We start from the raw sequence: 20251 nt of genomic DNA on the forward strand, positions 1-20251 counted from the left end.
TTCATACCCAGGAACTCTCATGTCAAATTTCATAAAGATCGGTCCAGTAGTTTAGTCTGAATCGCTCTACACACACACACACACACACACGCACGCACATACACCATACCCTCGTTTCGATTCCCCCTCGATGTTAAAATATTTAGTCAAAACTTGACTAAATATAACAAGTCGCGTAAGGCGAAAATACAATATTTAGTCAAGTAGCTGCCATTTTTCAGCAAGACCGTATACTCGTAGCATCGTCAGTCCACCGCTCATGGCAAAGGCAGTGAAATTGACAAGAAGAGCGGGGTAGTAGTTGCGCTAAGAAGGATAGCACGCTTTTCTGTACCTCTCTTTGTTTTAACTTTCTGAGCGTGTTTTTAATCCAAACATATCATATCTATATGTTTTTGGAATCAGGAACCGACAAGGAATAAGATGAAAGTGTTTTTAAATTGATTTGGACAATTTAATTTTGATAATAATGTTTATATATTTAATTTTCAGAGCTTGTTTTTAATCCGAATATAACATATTTATATGTTTTTGGAATCAGCAAATGATGGAGAATAAGATAAACGTAGGATCGTTTTATAATTTTTTATTTTTTTTTACAATTTTCCGATTTTTAATGACCAAAGTCATTAATTAATTTTTAAGCCACCAAGCTGAAATGCAATACCGAACCCCGGGCTTCGTCGAAGATTACTTGACCAAAATTTCAACCAATTTGGTTGAAAAATGAGGGCGTGACAGTGCCGCCTCAACTTTCACGAAAAGCCGGATATGACGTCATCAAAGACATTTATCAAAAAAATGAAAAAAACGTTCGGGGATTTCATACCCAGGAACTCTCATGTCAAATTTCATAAAGATCGGTCCAGTAGTTTAGTCTGAATCGCTCTACACACACACACACACGCACACACACACACACGCACATACACCACGACCCTCGTTTCGATTCCCCCTCGATGTTAAAATATTTAGTCAAAACTTGACTAAATATAAAAAGGAAACTGGATCACACGGGTTCACGATGGCTCAGGGGTAAGATAAACCACGCAAAAATAAATTCTTTAATAAGCCTTCTCTTTACGGAGGGCACATAAGATGTTCTCAAGCGGTGAGTGTTTAAATGAAAGGGTGTTTGTACTGTGTGTAAAAGCCTGACAGTATCTGTGATGGTTTACGGGAGGCTTACTGTGCCTTTAAGCCACCTTTAAAAAAAAGTTTTAAAAAAAAGTAAAAAAATAAAAAATAAAAAATCCCTGCGCTTAGAACTGTACCCACGGAATACGCGCGATATGAGCCTCATATTGATTGATTGATTGATTAAAACCTCCCAAGATCTGAAACACAAGCAGGCCGGGCGAAGGTCTCAAAATGAAAGTACATTAACAGGGGTTATGAACAGAACATCAGAAAAACTCATAGTGTACTCAGTGTGTACTGCGCAGCCATTAAATTGATGATGATTATAATGGGTTGTTTTTGTATCGCCCTCACCGTTAAGCCATCGGGGGCATAATTATTCCATGGTGTTACTCCGACTTCAACATGGAATCACGCATGCAGTGCAGGCCGTAAGAAACCACATTTGTTCTTGTTTATGTCCTGTTTTCTGTATTTCATACCCATATAATTATGACCACACAAAAAAGAAATGAAGTCAGTCACCATTTACCTTCATTTTAACATCTGAGTTTGTGAAGTTTCCATAGCCAACGACAGGACATGGTCTTGCTGGTTTAATTCTCTGCTGATTTGACCACCAAGCCGTATATTTCCTTGGACTTCGCTAGAAAGACATTTCCAGGAAGGGGAAGTCACTACTATTTTGTTTCCGGGACAAACGCTGCATTTTCACCCTCAACAATGAACACATGATTGTGCCACAAAGGCAATGCCATTTAACGAAGATCACTAATGGAATGAAACTCTTAAGGTAACTGAAAGGTAATACAGCACGTGGTGCGAGCAAGAAAATCCATGAAAAAGCTACCTGGTCGTACTAGGGTTACGCGATAACTGTAATTCATCAGTAATGTTGAAGTTTGTTCGGAAATAACTGTCAGGTTTGGATAGATTGGGAAAGAGTAAATGAGACAATGACAAAAGGTGACGTTTTCATGTCAGTATGTCCCAAATGACATCACCAGTACATTTTTCATTCTATCTAATCTGTTTTCGTTCTATTTTTTCTAATAACATGCGTTAACAATTGATTGCCAACTGGAATGGAAGAGCACAAAAAGTGTAACTTGATATGTAGTTTCTCTAGAGGGAAAAACATCTTCCACTTTCATGTCGGTGTGTCCCATGCAACATACATTTGCCAAACAGCTATGTGTAAGTAGATTATTTGTTAGTGGCATAGAAAATACTGATCAACAATCAAAGTCAGTGTTCACATTCATTTTCTACCTATTTCTTATTTGTTTATTCTTTTGGCAATGGTGAAATGTCAGCAATCGTGTGTCATTCGGGACAGTAGACATGACACCTGACCTTTTGTCACTGTCTCAAATACCCTTGCTGGTAATGTTTAACTTTAGCGTTGTAAATTCATAATCATAGCTATGAATCCACTGCAATTTGAGCCTCCAATTTTGCAGAACCTGGGGCCAGTTTCATAAGCCAGAAACACAGTCGACCAACTGCAGTTGTCCGAGAGAACCACAGTAATCCGACGTTATCGGGTTTCACGAACAAAATTTCAGTCGGTCGACTGCGGGTCGTCTCACCGGAAGTCGGCCAAACACGGTGATGCTCTCCCCCCCAACACTGTGTTCGGCTTACTGCGGTAAACCAAAAATAAATGTAATTATCCGCACAGTCAATGGCAGAATGCTCACACTTTTTTGGATTGTGAGCCAAACCTTGTGATTGTTCTTCGAAATGTATCTATCATGACGCAGTAATCCAGGAGACAAGTCAGGGTTATGTCTTGAAGACGTCACATTATGGCGTAAGAGGGTTAGACGTCACGCGAAGGAATTACTGAAAGTCTCGGTCATTGTTATTTTGAGCGGGCCGAGACTAGTTTTTCTTCGAAATCGGCCATTTCCACGTGCGAATGAGCAAACGGAAGTGGTAGTGTTGCTAAATTTAGCCCTCGACTTGGCCATTCGGATTACTGTGCAGTCGGTCGACTGCGGTTGTCCGCGGGTGACGGTGATTCGCTCATGAAACGCGCTTTTCGGTGACCCGGCCAGAGACTGTAGAGTACACAGAGACGCTTCATTCGGCGCTGAAAATTGAAACAGGAAGCCCCGTGGCGCCACCACGCGGAAACATGTAAAAACCTACTTTCCCTTTCCACAGCAGTAGCGATATCGTGCAGCACAACCATGGCCGCACCAAAAAGAAAACACAGCGGGGCATGGTCTTTGGCCATCAATTGCTCAAACTCACATGCCAAAGGCTTCAGGATGTTCAAATTTCCTGAGGAAGAGAGCAAGTGAGGATTGTTTTTTTTTGTTTTTTTTCTCTCGTTAAATGTCGGAAAATCAGTAAAAAGTGTAGCGTCGAACTGCGTGTATTCTACCAGAACAGAGAAAACACACACTGTACACAAGCTCAACAATGTGATTGCGCAGTTGTTTAATTAACATCAGGCTTAATTTTGTTTTGAAGGACAACTGAACAATTGATTCTATTCTTCGTCCAAGCGCAAAAGTCGAAAACTTCTCAAACTAGAATACTTGTGACGATGCTGTTCAAAGTGTCATCCAGTCGGTCCGTACCTCGTTAATTCATCTCAATTCATGTGTGTGTGTGTGTGTGTGTGTGTGTGTGTGTGTGTGTGTGTGTGTATGTGTGTTTGTGTGTGTGTGTGTGTGTGTGTGCGTGCATGCGTGTGTTTGTGTGTGTATGTGTAACTGACTCAGAGAGAGAGAGGGAGAGAGAGAGAGAGAGAGAGAGAGAGAGAGAGAGAGAGAGAGAGAGAGAGAGAGAGAGAGAGAGAGACAATGACAATGACAAATCTTTATTTTTCGAGGGTGACAAGAATAAGCATAGATATGCTTTTTTGCATCTGGCCCTCGCCCTAAAGAGGGACTAAACTATTTTACTATAACTATGACTAGAAAAAAAAAGAGAGAGAGAGAGAGAGAGAGAGAGAGAGAGAGAGAGAGAGAGAGAGAGAGAGAGAGAGAGAGAGAGAGAGAGAGAGAGAGAGAGAGAGAGAGAGAGAGAGAGAGAGAGAGAGAGAGAGAGAGAGAGAGAGAGAGAGAGAGAGAGAGAGAGAGAGAGAGAGAGAGAGAGAGAGAGAGAGAGAGAGAGAGAGAGAGAGAGAGAGAGAGAGAGAGAGAGAGAGAGAGAAAGCTTTCTGAACAAGAAAGAAGCAACCGATAAGAAATAAGACAATCAGCGATCGATCAAGATTCTTTAATTAAAGTCAGCTACTCACAATAATGTTGTTTAAGTTGCTGTATTTTACAGTTTTCCTTACATGATAATTTCTTAGCACCGTGCAATTGACTACCCATTTCACTTTAGAGGTGCTTTGACGACGCCAAGTTGACTAAATGCCTTAGGTACCGATTTGACCGGGAACTATTTCGTTAACGATTTATTCCTGACATATTTTCTCAGGCTTAAGTGACCATGTATACAGTATGTATTTGTATTTGACTAAAACACACAAAAATAACGACGGTTAGTTCGTGAAAAGACACTGACTTGAATCATGTTTGCATAACTACAGCGATGCAGCGGGTATTGCCGCCTAAGTACATTTGATTTAGTTTTATTCTACACCATTTTCTGCGGTGTTTTTATGGTCATTTAAAAAGGATGTTCACAAACAAACATATTTTTTCGTTCAGTTACTTTTTGCAGCACTGTCAGCCGGACAGAACAGACAACTGAGACAGTATGTTAATATAAACGTGATATAAACACAGCCGACAGCAGCCGCTATACGCGAACTTCCTTGTGCGGCAGGGAGTGGCTCTTTTCCCGCGCGCTGGCTGGCCAGTCTCACTTTCGCACCGCAGCGCAAAGAAGGATGAAGCGTCTCTGTATACTCTATAGTCTCTGACCCGGCGATCAACCACAGTCGATCTACTGGGCAGTCGATCGACTGTCAGTCGGTTCACTGCTATCTTATGAAACTGGCCCCTGATCTTGAAAGCATAGCAAGCCAACTTAGATACCTTTGAAGAGCTGAATGAACTGAAGTTTGAACAGATGCTTTTCATTTACATATGTTTTAATAAAAAAAACATCGGCATAGCCTTGTTTTCGTGATCAAACGACCGAATTAATTAAGTAAGCTTTAAGTTTGGATCTCAATCCGTCAATCAATTTCACGATAAAAAAGAATTGGCTTGATTTAAGGGACTTTTATCAAAAATAAGTAAAAAATGCCACTGGATTTTGAGCTATGAATTTACAACGCTAAAGTTCAAGAATAGCGAAAAAGTCACCTGGTGGTGGTAGTGGTCATCGGGTTACAAAGTTATTTGTGGGTTATCATTAATGTTGAAGTTTAGCGTGAAAATAGACGATGTTCGGAAATAACTCTTGTCAGGTTTGTATGGATTGTGAAAGGGTAATATATATATATATATCCTTGCTTTTAGTTTTAGTGAGACAAATAATCGACACTTGCTCCTTGTCCATGTCTTTCAGTTTCAGACACACCCCTGGGTAGTGGTTGCCCTGTGGATTGGTTGTCTTATCAAATTTTGATTCTGAATTTTCGAACGTTGGCAGTCTATTTGTGCCATGAATTTAATTCCTGTAGCATACGACTTATCACACACATTTGACTCCGATCTGTCTCCCGCATGTTCATTCCCTCTCATACGGAAATCGCAATCCAAACACAGAAATAAATAACAATTAAGTAGAAGTGCAACGCCAAGGCACTGCATACCCCAGCAAAAGACAAACCTCTCTCTCTCTCTCTCTCTCTCTCTCTCTCTCTCTCTCTCTCTCTCTCTCTCTCAAACACACACGCACACACACACACACCCAAGTTACACATGTACACACTCACACGCACTCACTCATTCTCTCACACACATTTCATAAACACAACACACACACCCATACGCACATATAGACAGACGGACATACACACCTTTACAAACAAACACACACACACACACATACACTTACGCACACGCAGATACACACACCCAACCTCTCTCTCTTTCTCTCTCTCTCTCTTTCTCTCTTATACAAACATACACACACACACACACACACACACACATGTACATACGCACATGTACATACGCTCACACGCGCGCACACACACACACACACACACGTTGATTCATACAAATCTCATACAGTATAACCTGTCAAATAAGGACACCCTTGGGAATAGTGAAAAGTGTCCTTTTTCTGCAGGTGTCCTTTTTTACAGGTTCAAGCAAATGTGGTTGCGAAAAGGAAAGTGCTATACATGTTTAAGAGTAAAAAAATAACAAGTAAAAACAGTGAAATACAGTATTTTATTACCAGTTGTAACAGATCCAGTTCACAGAGAAGGACTTAAAAAGAAAACTTTATCACTTGTTGTAAACACAGGCAGAACAAGAATATATAAATTATTTAAAGTAAAAATAATTGGTCCTAAAGACAACTTATCACAACAGCTTTAGCTTGAAATCTGCGTCCTTCCACAGCCCAGCTCTTGCGCGATCGATCGGCATGATTGTCCGCTCTGCAGCTTTTTCACCACAGACATTCGTTGCTCTAAAGTGAGAGCGTTTCGTTCCTTCCGCAACCTGGAAGCCATCGTGATTCATTCAAACTTCGGCAAAACGCGACTGAATCAGATGTGAATCAGCTGTGCAGGTGTGTGAGAATCTTCGATGTTGTTTACAAATGTACCGACTTCCGTCGAATACTTTCGATGCATTTCATTGGCTAAAAGGTTGCTGACCAATCGCTAATAAGCTTGTTTCAGTTTCAGCTCAAAGCCGACCAATCCCGATTAAGCTTCTTTTACTTCTCAAATCAATCTTGCGAGAGAGAGAAGACAGACAATCGCAATGATGTTTGAAGTTAAGCGGACATCCTTTGTCCGTATTGAGCAGTTACACAATTTAGTAGGGACCTAAAATAAGCGTCCGCAATTCCGAGGTGTCCGCTAAGTACAGTGATTTTAATGAAGGAAACGATCCGTGCCAATAAAGACTGTCCGTATTGTGTGAGTGGCCGTTAAGTCCAGTGACCGCATTCTACAGGTTTTACTGTACACACTGTACTGTACTGTACTGTACACACAAAACACACCCTCATACGCACATAGACCGGCACGGTTGGCCTAGTGGTAAGGTGTCCGCCCTGTCATCGGGAGGTCGTGGGTTCGAACCCCGGCCGGGTCATACCTAAGACTTTAAAATTGGCAATCCAGTGGCTGCTCCGCCTGGCGTCTGGCATTATGGGGTTAGTGCTAGGACTGGTTGGTCCGGTGTCAGAATAATGTGACTGGGTGAGACATGAAGCCTGTGCTGCGACTTCTGTCTTGTGTGTGGCGCACGTTATATGTCAAAGCAGCACCGCCCTGATTTGGCCCTTCGTGGTCGGCTGGGCGTTAAGCAAACAAACAAACAAATACGCACCCAGACAGACGGACACACACACCTTTACAAACAAACACATATACACACTATACACACACAAACATACACACAAACTCATTCACACACACACACACACACACACACACACACACACACACACTCTCTCTCCCTCTCTCTCTCTCTCTCTCTCTCTCTCTCTTTCTTACACACACACACACACACACACACACACATACGAGTACAGACTCATGCACGCGCACAACACACACACACACACACACACAAACAGTAACACAAACACATGTTCACAAAATGAACACAAACACACACACCGCGCGAGAGAGAAAGACTACAGGGAGGCATGACGTCATGATGCATTAATTGACGTCAAAGACTTTCGACCGTGACGTAATCTTCTTACGCGAGCTTTATCCATAGATTTGGAAACTACGGAATTTCTACCCGTCCAAAGCGGCCTTGGGTGGCGTATGCTCAAAAAATGGGGGCGCCTATTGCACCCACCGTATTTTTGTTAGTATGCTCCCAATTTTTGGTGAACTTCCATCTTCAACTGTAGCACCTAGCCGGGCACAAAGAATTCTTCTTTATCATGTATTATCGGTATGGACATTTCTCAAGTCGATTACAGTATAGCGTTTGTGGGATACCTCCAGCTTCGCTGGGATAAGTATATTCATCCATAATTAAGATACACATTACGGGAATACACACAATCAACCACAATGTTTACATATCAAATATTCACATACATTACAATCCACATTGACTAATAATTCTTCGAGGATTCGCACCTAACACACAAACAATGTAGTCCAAAGATGATGTCCAGAATATGTTGAACTTGAAAGAATCCTCTAATCGCTTGTCGATGACAAATACACAATAATAATAATTACGAAGTCGGGTCTCAAATATGCCTCACGCAGCAGATCACTGTCGGCTACACTGCCAAAGAAACTATGTTCAGTAGAATAAAATGACACCAAGACTTGACCAAACAAGTGCACTCTAGGGGGCGCGGCCCCCCCACGGCGGTCTGGCTACATGCTAGCACCGGTCTCCCTCGTGGTGGCAGCAAAACCCTCCGGGTTATTTCATCACCTCCAGACCCTAAAATAAAACTAGGAGACTAAAAAGGCTATGCTTCCACAAATACAATATGAATAACTCAATTGATAAGCTATTTCCATTCTTACACGGACATACGTAAGTAGACTGCCGATGAGGCAAGTATAATATAAACAAAACCTAGAACATCTTCTAAGATACCAAACAATGATGAGCAGTTACAAAAATGTAAAGCGGTCTTTTAAACGATGGCATACACAAAAGAATTACCTTTATGTTCAACAATAAAACCGTTTGCTCACCCAGGTCCTTGGTCCAAAGGGTCTTGTCTAGTTGAGCCTGTGTATTATACATCCAGCGATGTTACCCCAACAGAACCTGGAACAACAGGCAGACTGACTAGTTAAACTCTAGACATAGCGCAGGTAAAAAGAAGCTCGCACACACGCACATGAAACCCAAGTTTTACGTGGATTTAGCTACATACCCTATATATATACGGCAGTAATGCTGTTTCGGCAGGGCTGTTTCTATAGAGCTGTGACAGTGCAATAATAAATTCTTGGCAATTTGTTAGAGTGACTTGAATAGATATGTTATGTGAATGTGTCTATCAGGTAACAACAACTCTGCCAGGGGAGGACAACTCACCAGGGGAAGACAACTCTACCAGGGGAAGACGACCTGACATATCAGGATGAAGAGGAAGCGGCCGTCTACTGTTGTGGTGAAGATCGAGTATGAAATTGTTGAAGAGCCGTCTGCAGCCTCTGATGGGATGGACAGGATGCCAAGCAGTAAGTGTGTTGTGTGGACAGTGATCTTGTACAGGGATGGCAAAATCGTCCGCCCGATCGCCAGGGGCAAGTAAAACGCTGGGCTAGTCGAAAACGTCTGGTAGCTTGCATGACTCTTCGGTTGTACTTTCAAGTTTCTTAAAGACCGGTACAGAGAAAGGAGGAAAATAAACAGAGGCAGAAAGAGAAAAGAGATCAATCACTCCAAGAACACTGGAGAGTGAATACTGATAACCGGCGGGGAGGGGGGGGGGGGGGTGGGAGGGGGAGTGGTGGGAGTTCGATGGGGAGACATTGTGACGGTGACAATCCTAAGTTTTCTGTGTGGAATCCACCGGGCCAGCACCATTTCTGGCGGGCTAGTGACTTTTTTGAAGTTGCTCGCCTGGCTGGAGAGTTACATTATTGAGATTTGTCCATCCCCGTTATACATTCAATATTGATTACTTGATACGTGCTCTAGATGTCAAGATTCAAGGCTGTCTTCCTCCCTTTTGAGACTTTGCTTTTTCAGATGTTCAGTTCATAACTTCTGTAACTTTACCTCCATTTTAAGACTCTTTTGTTTGTATGACCTGATTTTCTCAAATATTTAATGTTGAAGGTCTCAACATGTTGCATAAGCCTGATTAGGATCAAGTTTGGATCAACAAATAGGAAATCAGCGTTCTCTTGGGCATTATCATGTGAAGGTACTGCAGTGGAGCCTCCCTATTAAGACCTTCCTTATTACCACTTCCTCTAAGTTAGGACTTTAAATTTCATGACCGATCCTTTTTACTCTGTTTACATCCTCTGTTATTTGTGAGTATTTCTACGCACATACCCTCCCAGAGGGAGGCTCATGGCGTTTACAATATGCCGTGTGAGATGGAATTTTTTACACAATATATCACGCATTCACATCGGCCAGTAAATCTCAAGCGTGTTAGGCGAGTATATACTTTCACGGCCTATTATTCCAAGTCACACGGGTATTTGGTGGACATTTGTTTTATATATGTTTATACAATTTTGCCAGGAAAGACCCTCTTGTCAATCGTGGGATCTTTAACGTGCACACCCCAATGTAGTGTACACGGGACCTCGGTTTTTCGTCTCATCCTATGACTACCTCCTTAACCCGACATACGACTGACAAATCATGGTCAAATGCGACTTTGTTATTCCCAAGAAGAAGTTTAAAACTGTGCAAACCTTGATATTGTTTTGGAAATTGAGCAAACAGTTGACGAGCACATCGCAACTGCGATGTTGTCTGCTCAAATAGGCTCCATTCTCCGCAAGCGTTATTTGCCCTGTTGACATATTCGCGGCTTCCGGTTCCGATTTTACTGTCCATTTCCGCAAAGAACACAACATGTGCTGAGTTTAAAATATCGACTCCAAAAAAAAACATCGGGAAAAAGAAAGGCGCTGACTCTAGCGGACCGGATGAAAGTCGTGTAACGCCATTCAAAGGGTGAAACGTGCATCACCATCGCAACGTCTCTGCAGGTGGGAAAAACCCAAATTCAATCGATCATCAAGGAGAAAGACTCTGTCCTTGCGCGATGGGAGAGTGGTGAGAGGGGCGACAGGAAACTTTCGAAAATAAGAAAAACAACGTACACAGTCATCGAAGAACAAAACTCTCTCTCTCTCTCTCTCTCTCTCTCTCTCATGCCTCATCTTTATCATCATCATCATCATTATCATCATCATTATCGTCATCATCATCATCATCTTCATCTTTATTATCACGTTTTCCGACCTCCTTTTGTTGGTTAACTTTTTAACTTTTTAATTTTTAATTTTTTTTTTTTTTTTTTTTTTTTTTTTAATTATATAATTGTGTGTCTATGCGTCCCAAGGACAGATTGTAAGAAAAGGCGTAGCCTTAAATCTAAATCCTTGTAAAATAAAGTTCAATTCAATTCTCTCTCTTTCTCTTTCTGAACTTGAAAACATGGACAACATGCAAGGAGTGATCCAACAAATTTATGTCAAGAAGAAGTCTGCACTGCCACAAAGGAAAATTTCTGATTTCTTTCGTAAATAGTTTCTTTCTGTGTTCACATGCAATAATGTGTTGAGCTGGCAATCGTGACATTAAAAAAGAACTGAAACATCATTAAGGGGTTTTATTTACATTTTACACTAGCTGTCTGTCCTTCAGGTCTTGGTTCAGCCTCCCTATTAAGACCCCTCCCTATTAAGACCTGATTTTGTCAGATTTTGGGAGGTCTTAATAGGGAGGTTCCGCTGTACTACATCGGGGTGTGCACGTTAAAGATCCCACGATTGACAAAAGGGTCTTTCCTGGCAATATTGTATAGGCATAGATAAAAAATGTCCACCAAAATACCCGTGTGACTTGGAATAATAGGCCGTGAAAAGTAGGATATGTGCCGAAATGGCTGCGATCTGCTGGTCGATGTGAATGCGTGATGTATTGTGTAAAAAATTCCATCTCACACGGCATAAATAGATCCCTGCGCCTTGAGTCCGAGTCTGGAAATACGCACGCGATATAAGACTTCATATCAATAAATAAAAAAGAAAAGCACATTTTTGATGTTTGATTCCTGTAAATACATATGATAAAAGGTGAGACACATAAGCATTTGCTTTTCACTTTGCCTTTTGTTTACTTTGTGGGAAATTGCTCTTACATTATGATAAGGGGAATAACTGTGAAAATAGAACAAACAACATCAACTTGATTAGTGTCCATCAAATAGCATTCTCATGATATTGAATATGTGGACAGCTCAGATCATGGCTCAATCAAGTGTTGCATAATGGTAAAAAAAAAAAGAGTACAAGATATTGCACTTTATTTGGTACTACATTGTTGCTTAGTGTCTGTAGGAAGCTACAAGGTGAAAATAGAGAAACAAAAACATGATTCTTGACTTTGAACGGCTTTTTCTGCTCGTAAACGCACTTTCTTCTACTCTAGAATTTAGAGACCTGTATCGATTAGATATATCAAACTAAGTTTTACTTTTGCAAAACTAAGGAATTACACATTGAATTGAATCAGTCAGACAGACGGAGACATAGAGAGATAAACAGAGGACACAATATAATCTGAGAAAGAAACCCCTTTACAATTTTTACTATGTTTGAAATAAAATGTGGGAAGGAGAAGCCATAATTCATCACCTTTCAGTATGACGTCATGTGCGTGTTCCGCACTTGTAATGATGTGCTTTTATCCTGTTATCGGCTGCACTGAGCTTGGAAATTTAATTTTAATTCAACGATCCGAATTTGTTAAGTTTCACGGTGTGTCAACTGATTCCGTTCATCCACCGGATGTTTCTGTTCATCCGCACAATGTTTCCGTTCATCCGCACGATGTTTCCGTTCATATGGCCTCATTTCCGTCACTTGCTTGGGGAAAAACGTTGTGGTAAGTCGTGTGGGCAGCGTGCTCGTGTGATATTGAAAGAATAAGGTAGGGAAATGGTTGGGCTATGTGTACGATAAGTACCAAGGTGCTAGTAATCCTAATGATAACACACGCGGGCCGAACATCGCAAAATTGCTTAATTTTTTAACATTTTCTTGTTTTTCTCGCTCTGTTATTGATTCTAACCCCTGATTTGCACATGCTCACCATAACCATTGCCTGTTTTTGAGATATGATCAAATCTTATGATCAAACCCACCCATAACAGTTTGGATAAGTGTGACGCCACAAAGAATAAGGTCACCCTCTCAATTGCGTCATGTTTTTACACAATACTTTGTGCATTGAAAGTCTATGGGTGCTGATTATGATACAGACAGCAATTTTTCAATAAAATTTGCCACTACTACAGCGTTTGAACACAATCTTCCGCTCATAACACTGTGACACCAAACTTATTTGACTTAATGGCACAGTGCGCCTCCCATAAACCATCACAGATACTGGGCACCTAGGATGTTCTCAAGCGGTAAGTGCTTAAATGAAAGAGTGTTTTTACTGTGTGTAAAAGCTTGACAGTATCTGTGATGGTTTATGGGAGGCTTACTGAGCCTTTAATGAGTTGTGTTCTGCCGACACTTAGATGTTTTTATTTTTTTAAGCACATTATTATGGTAAACCTTCTCTATTTCTATGAGAGAAAAAAATGACTTTTCTTTGTTGTTAATGATTTTCTGCAAGAAAGCGACCTGCCTCAATTTTGCCCATACCTTGTGACACCAACGGAAGACAAATCTGCTGGGTGCTATAACATTTTAAAAGACAGTTAACTGCAGCATTTTATCACTCAGGGACGTAGAGAAACAATAAGACTGTAGTATGCAAGCCTCCATTGCTTTCTTCTGTCATTTATGAAAGTACTGGACTGGGTTGAAAAAGTGTACTGTCGTTGTGCAACCAATCGGTCACCATTTTCTACTGTGTGTTGTGAATATAATGTGTTTAAAATCCACACACACAAAACAATGTTGTTGGTTCTTTCATTTCTTTATTGTTCATTTCAAGCTAAGCAGCATAGTATGCTTTGTTTCCTTCTAATTCAAATGGATGGCTTGAAAATGAGAATTTTATTTTGGAGGTGTCAATTTTACCCATGATCTGAGCAGTTCACATAACCAGTTAACTTTCTGATGTTAATGCTGAGAAATATGTCCAAGCAATCCAGGTCTGCATATCTGCCGATAGCAAAGGGCGTTACGAATGTACCCTTCCAAAATGTCTTCGTTAAAGACGTCATTATTCTCGACAAATTGTGTGAAAAAGTGTCACGCATCTGTATGGCTGGGTGATAAACAAAGGGGCAAACGTGAAAATGTATGCTTTTATTCAGTTGAATTGATTCTAGCTTTATAATGAAAATGGCCGTTACGAATGCATCACTTGTGACACAAAAAACTCTGTGACATCAAATTCGTCATTTTTTGCATCTTCTACACTTGTTGACTTGATTGTAAAAGAATTAATAATTGTAACAGAGGTTGGACAAATCTAAGTGAGCGTGACAACATTCGATGCGTACGTAACGCTTTTTCAACTTCATTTTTGGGGGTCTCAAACACAAAGGAAAAAACATTTGCACAGGAATGAACCTTTATCGTTTCACAAAGTGACTTTTCAACAAATCATCCAAAATCAACTTATGGTGTAAATAAACTGTAGCTTCCAATATATGTACCGAGCCTGTTCTCATTTTTCATACACATTTGCTTCTGTGAAAATTTCATTTTAAGTGACCGACGTAAGAATTCACCAGCTTTGAAGAATGACTCATATGTATTGACACATCGGGAGATTCTGGTTGTGTTGCTTTTTTCATTGTGACACACATGGATTACACAAAAATGATGTGCCTCTTTATCAACAGCTGACGTCAAGACAGAGCCATTCCCAGCTTTGACTGAGACGAGCAATTCAGCAGCTGAAGTCAAGACAGAGGCATTCCCAGCTTTGACTGAGACGAGCAATTCAGCAGCTGAAGTCAAGACAGAGCCATTCCCAGCTTTGACTGAGACGAGCAGTTCAGCAGCTGAAGTCAAGACAGAGCCATTCCCAGCTTTGACTGAGACGAGCAATTCAGCAGCTGAAGTCAAGACAGAGCCATTCCCAGCTTTGACTGAGACGAGCAATTCAGCAGCTGAAGTCAAGACAGAGGCATTCCCAGCTTTGACTGAGACGAGCAATTCAGCAGCTGAAGTCAAGACAGAGCCATTCCCAGCTTTGACTGAGACGAGCAATTCAGCAGCTGAAGTCAAGACAGAGGCATTCCCAGCTTTGACTCAGACGAGCAATTCAGCAGCTGAAGTCAAGACAGAGGCATTCCCAGCTTTGACTGAGACGAGCAATTCAGCAGCTGAAGTCAAGACAGAGCCATTCCCAGCTTTGACTGAGACGAGCAATTCAGCACCTGAAGTCAAGACAGAGCCATTCCCAGCTTTGATCGAAACGGGCAATTCAGCAGCTGAAGTCAAGACAGAGGCATTCCCAGCTTCGACCGAGATGAGCAATTCAGCAGCTGAAGTCAAGACAGAGGCATTCCCAGCTTTGACTGAGACGAGCAGTTCAGATGCTGAAGACAGCACTGCTACAATTTTGTGTGAGTGTGGCGGTGTGAAAGATGCATTCTCTCCTGTGCCTACAGGCTGTGATTGTCAAGTGCAAGTCAAACAAGAGCCAGTAGACTTAGCACAAAACGTCGTGAGTATGGAACACAGTGACTTGAAATCCACTGACACTAAATCAGTTGAGGTGGAAACATGTTCAGCTACTGCAGGTACATCTGTGGTCTCTTCACATAAGACAAAGAGATCACTGGACAAAGAGACAAGCCACAATACCAAGGACAAAGGAACAGTGCTCAGAACACCCATCAGTAGGAGAAGTAGAGCTTTAGTGAAAGAAGGAAGTAACGATTTAGATGGGTCTACGCGTGGAGCAAAATTTGCTTGCAAAAAGAGCCACATGTTGACACATACAGGAGAAAAGCCTCATGTCTGCCCAAAATGTTCAGCAAAATTTGCTCAAAACGATAATTTGAAAATCCACATGTTAGCACATACAGGAGAAAAGCCACATGCCTGCCCTCAGTGTACAGCAAAATTTGCCAAAAAACATAATTTAAACAACCACATGTTAACACATACAGGAGAAAAGCCACATGTCTGCCCTGAGTGTACAGCAAAATTTGCTCAGAAACGGAGTTTAAAGATCCACATGTTAAGGCATACTGGAGAAAAGCCACATTCCTGCCCACAATGTACAGCCAAATTTGCTCTAAAAGTGAGTTTAAAGAAGCATATGTTAACACATACAGGAGAAAAGCCACATGCCTGCCCTCAGTGTACAGCAAAATTTGCCAAAAAACATAATTTAAACAACCACATGTTAACACATACAGGAGAAAAGCCACATGTCTGCCCTGAGTGTACAGTAAAATTTGCTCAGAAACGGAGTTTAAAGATCCACATGTTAAGGCATACTGGAGAAAAGCCACATTCCTGCCCACAATGTACAGCCAAATTTGCTCACAAAGGGAGTTTAAAGAGCCACATGTTACAGCATACTGGAGAAAAGCCACATGCCTGCCCACAGTGTACAGCAACATTTGCTACAAAACAACATTTAAACGACCACATGTTAACGCATACAGGAGAGAAGCCACATGTCTGCCCTCAGTGTGCAGCAAAATTTGCTTATAAAGCGAGTTTAAAGAAGCATATGTTAACACATACTGGAGAAAAGCCACATCTCTGCCCTCATTGTGCAGCAACATTTACCCAGAAAGGAAATTTAAAGACCCACATGTTAATACATACTGGAGAAAAGCCACATGCCTGCCAACAATGTACAACCAAATTTGCTCAAAAAGTGGGTTTAAAGAAGCATATGTTAACGCATACTGGAGAAAAGCCTCATTCCTGCCCACGATGTTCAGCAAAATTTGCTCACAAAGAGAGTTTAAAGAGCCACATGTTACGACATACAGGAGAAAAGCCACATGTCTGCCCTGAGTGTACAGCAAAATTTGCTCAGAAAGGGAGGTTAAAGATCCACATGTTAAGACATACTGGAGAAAAGCCACATTCCTGCCCACGATGTTCAGCAAAATTTGCTCATAAAGTGAGTTTAAAGATGCATATGTTAACGCATACTGGAGAAAAGCCATGACCTCCGAAAATCTGGGATAATCAAATATTAAAATGGAGGTGAATTTACAGAGGTTATGAATATGAAAAGATAATCTGAGTAATACGATCTTAAAGGGGAAGGAGTCTTATATTGGGGGTCTTAAAAGGGGGTTCCATTGTATTCACTTGTAAAGATAACTTACTTATCATACAAATTGGACCGTTAAACTAACCACTCACCGGAGACCACCCAGCAGATTACTCGGTCAAAAATGAATAGCAGACTGGTCAAGTCTCCTGTCCCTAGCCTTTATTTGATATTGGGTGAATTTAGCTAACCTGAGGGTCAGAATAAAAGAACAACAAGTCGCGTAAGGCGAAAATACAATATTTAGTCAAGTAGCTGTCGAACTCACAGAATGAAACTGAACGCAATGCCATTTTTCAGCAAGACTGTATACTCGTAGCATCGTCAGTCCACCGCTCATGGCAAAGGCAGTGAAATTGACAAGAAGAGCGGGGTAGTAGTTGCGCTAAGAAGGATAGCACGCTTTTGTGTACCTCTCTTTGTTTTAACTTTCTGAGCGTGTTTTTAATCCAAACATATCATATCTATATGTTTTTGGAACCAGGAACCGACAAGGAATAAGATGAAAGTGTTTTTAAATTGATTTGGACAATTTAATTTTGATAATAATTTTTACATATTTAATTTTCAGAGCTTGTTTTTAATCCGAATATGACATCTATATATATATATACGACTTGTGTCTGTGTGTGTGTCTATCTGTGTCTTCGCGATGCACGGCCAAAGTTCTCGATGGATCTGCTTCAAATTTGGTGGGCTTATTCACAGAGACCCCGGACACAACCTGATCGATGAGATATTTCAACACGTGCTCTCAGCGCGCAGCGCTGAACCGATTTTGTGCGCGCTGAACCGATTTTGGTTCCACCTCAGCTACCCGGGCCCCCATACCGACACACCAAAGCCAAAGTTCTCGGTGGATCTTTTTCAAATTTGGACACCGTATTCAGCTACACCCCGGACACAATATCATCGATGAGATATTTCAACACATGCTCTCAGCGCGTAGCGCTGAACCGATTTTGGTTTTTGTGTTCATTTCACCATTCCCAGTAACTCTTCCTTATCTTCTCATCTTCTCCATGTTTTCAGCGTTTACCTCCCTTCCTTCGTATGGTGCACTATAGTATGAGGGGGGCATCTTCGGATATTCCCGGCGTTCTGTTACTATTTTTAGAAGGTCACCGCAGTGTCCAGAACGTAAATTGGACCCGTAAATTATCCTCACTGTAAAAGTGCAAAGGTCGAATCAATTTATAGCCACGCGAAAAATACACTGTCATCTATCTCTCCACAGATACGGCTTCTCTGTGTTTGTGTGTGTGTGTGTGTGTGTGTGTTTCTCTCTATGTGAGCAACACCTGGGGATTGTTCAGTTCTGTTTGTGATGTGGTCTGGCGGCTTTTGTGTATTTGTATGTACTGGCCTTCCTTTGAAAAGCCATAACAGTTCAAAAGGGCTTACAGATAAGCTCTAAATTGCTCAATCCTGTTTGAGTGGAGTTCGCCTCCAAAGGTGACTAACACGGTTACATTCGTCGACAAGGATGGGACTCGATATGGTCAGGAATGGCATTATGGCCACTGAATCATTTTCGTGCTGTTCCCATTCCACGAATTGTGTCCTGTCCCGGGTCTACCTGAATATGCCCACCAAATTTGAAGCAGATCCATCAGGAACTTTGGCCGTGCATCGCGAACTCACAGACAGACACACACACACACACACACACACACACACACACACACACACACACACACACACACACACACACACACACACAGACAGACAGACAGACAGACAGACAGACACAAGTCGTATATATATAGATATGTTGTAGCCCAGGTAGAAAACTTCAGACCATGTGAGTAAAAAATACATGTATGTAACAAATGGGCGGTGTCTTTTATCGTCCGTGTGGTTTTGATATGAAATAAAATATTTATAATTTTTTTATGAATTATTGAATGATTTTTGGCTCACGAAGTGTAGCCTATGCGATGCTAACTTTTGTCTGTCTGTGCGTATGTGTGTATGTCTGTGGTAGAAACTTTAACATTTGAAGACGTCATATTACATTGACGTCACATTATGACGTACGAGGGTTAGACGTCACGGGATGGAATTACTGAAAGTCTCGGTGATTGTTATTTTGAGCGGGCCGAGACTATTTGGCAGTCGTGTCCGTGTCGTGTAGGCAACATGCAGACAGACAGATCTAGATCTAGTGTCTCGCTTTCTTGCACAGTTTCACCTATGCTCTTTCTGTGTGTGTGTGTGTGTGTGTGTGTGTGTGTGTGTGTGTGTGTGTGTGTGTGTGTGTGTGTGTACTGTGTGTGTGTGTGTGTGACGGAGTGATTGAGTTTGTGTTACTGTTTGTCGATTTCTTACGTGAGCCTTGAAGGCTTCGCCTCTTGGATTTTTATCATCATCGTAATTCTGTGTTGTCTCTGTCAGAAAGATGCTAAGTTCTACAACCGTTGTCAGAAAATCTTGCTTTCTTTAGCAGCGGTTGTTCCCCTTTGTATGGGTGTGTGTATAGACTCTCTCTCTCTCTCTCTCTCTCTCTCTCTCTCTCTCTCTCTCTCTCTCTCTCTCTCTCTCTCTCTCTTATTGTGCCGTGTTTATTTAGTCGTGTGTGTGTGTTTATGTATTTCGCTATTGTGCCGTATATATCTTGTGGGTTTGGCGACCTGTAACACAAACACACTCACACACGAACACACACTACACACTCACAAACACACTACACACTCACAAACACACACACACATACATACACACACACGAACACACTACACACTCACAAACACACTACACACGAACACACGAACGCACACCCCACAGATACAGACTCTATATTAAAAAACAAAATCTCTTCGCAAAGAGAGTCTCTTAAATCACCATTTTTGTTATCTCCCCTGCACTATCCGTTGTTAGTATGGGTTACTCTTTAACTTGTATATTGGGGGATAACTCCAGTCTTATTGTCTTCCCCTGCCCCAGAAAATGTCTGTCTTGTGTAGGGATACAACTCGTCCGCTTTGACAGCATTTAATTTGTGTGCTTTTATTCCGATCTGGTAATTATGTATTGTTTAGGACTGTGTTTTTAGGATTTTAATAAATTATAAACAGAAACATTTATTGTTGGTGTAT

The 20251-nt window shown here is 41.4% G+C and overlaps 1 protein-coding gene across 2 annotated transcripts; it reads left to right on the forward strand.

Annotated features, from left to right (window-relative positions):
• Positions 1–1590: 1590 nt before the first annotated feature.
• Positions 1591–20235, forward strand: LOC138961511 (zinc finger protein 431-like). 2 transcript variants are annotated; one of them, XM_070333164.1, is made up of 3 exons: positions 1591–1944; positions 9242–9421; positions 14746–20235. In XM_070333164.1, the coding sequence occupies exons 2-3, from the start codon at positions 9322–9324 to the stop codon at positions 17043–17045; spliced, it is 2400 nt and encodes a 799-aa protein (XP_070189265.1). In that variant the 5' UTR covers positions 1591–1944; positions 9242–9321; the 3' UTR covers positions 17046–20235. The 2 variants fall into 2 exon arrangements, with proteins under 2 accessions (XP_070189265.1, XP_070189264.1); XM_070333163.1 differs by having other exon boundaries at positions 1591–1933.
• Positions 20236–20251: the final 16 nt, after the last annotated feature.

Source organism: Littorina saxatilis, linkage group LG3, assembly GCF_037325665.1.
Source record: "Littorina saxatilis isolate snail1 linkage group LG3, US_GU_Lsax_2.0, whole genome shotgun sequence".
Lineage (NCBI taxonomy): Eukaryota > Metazoa > Mollusca > Gastropoda > Littorinimorpha > Littorinidae > Littorina > Littorina saxatilis.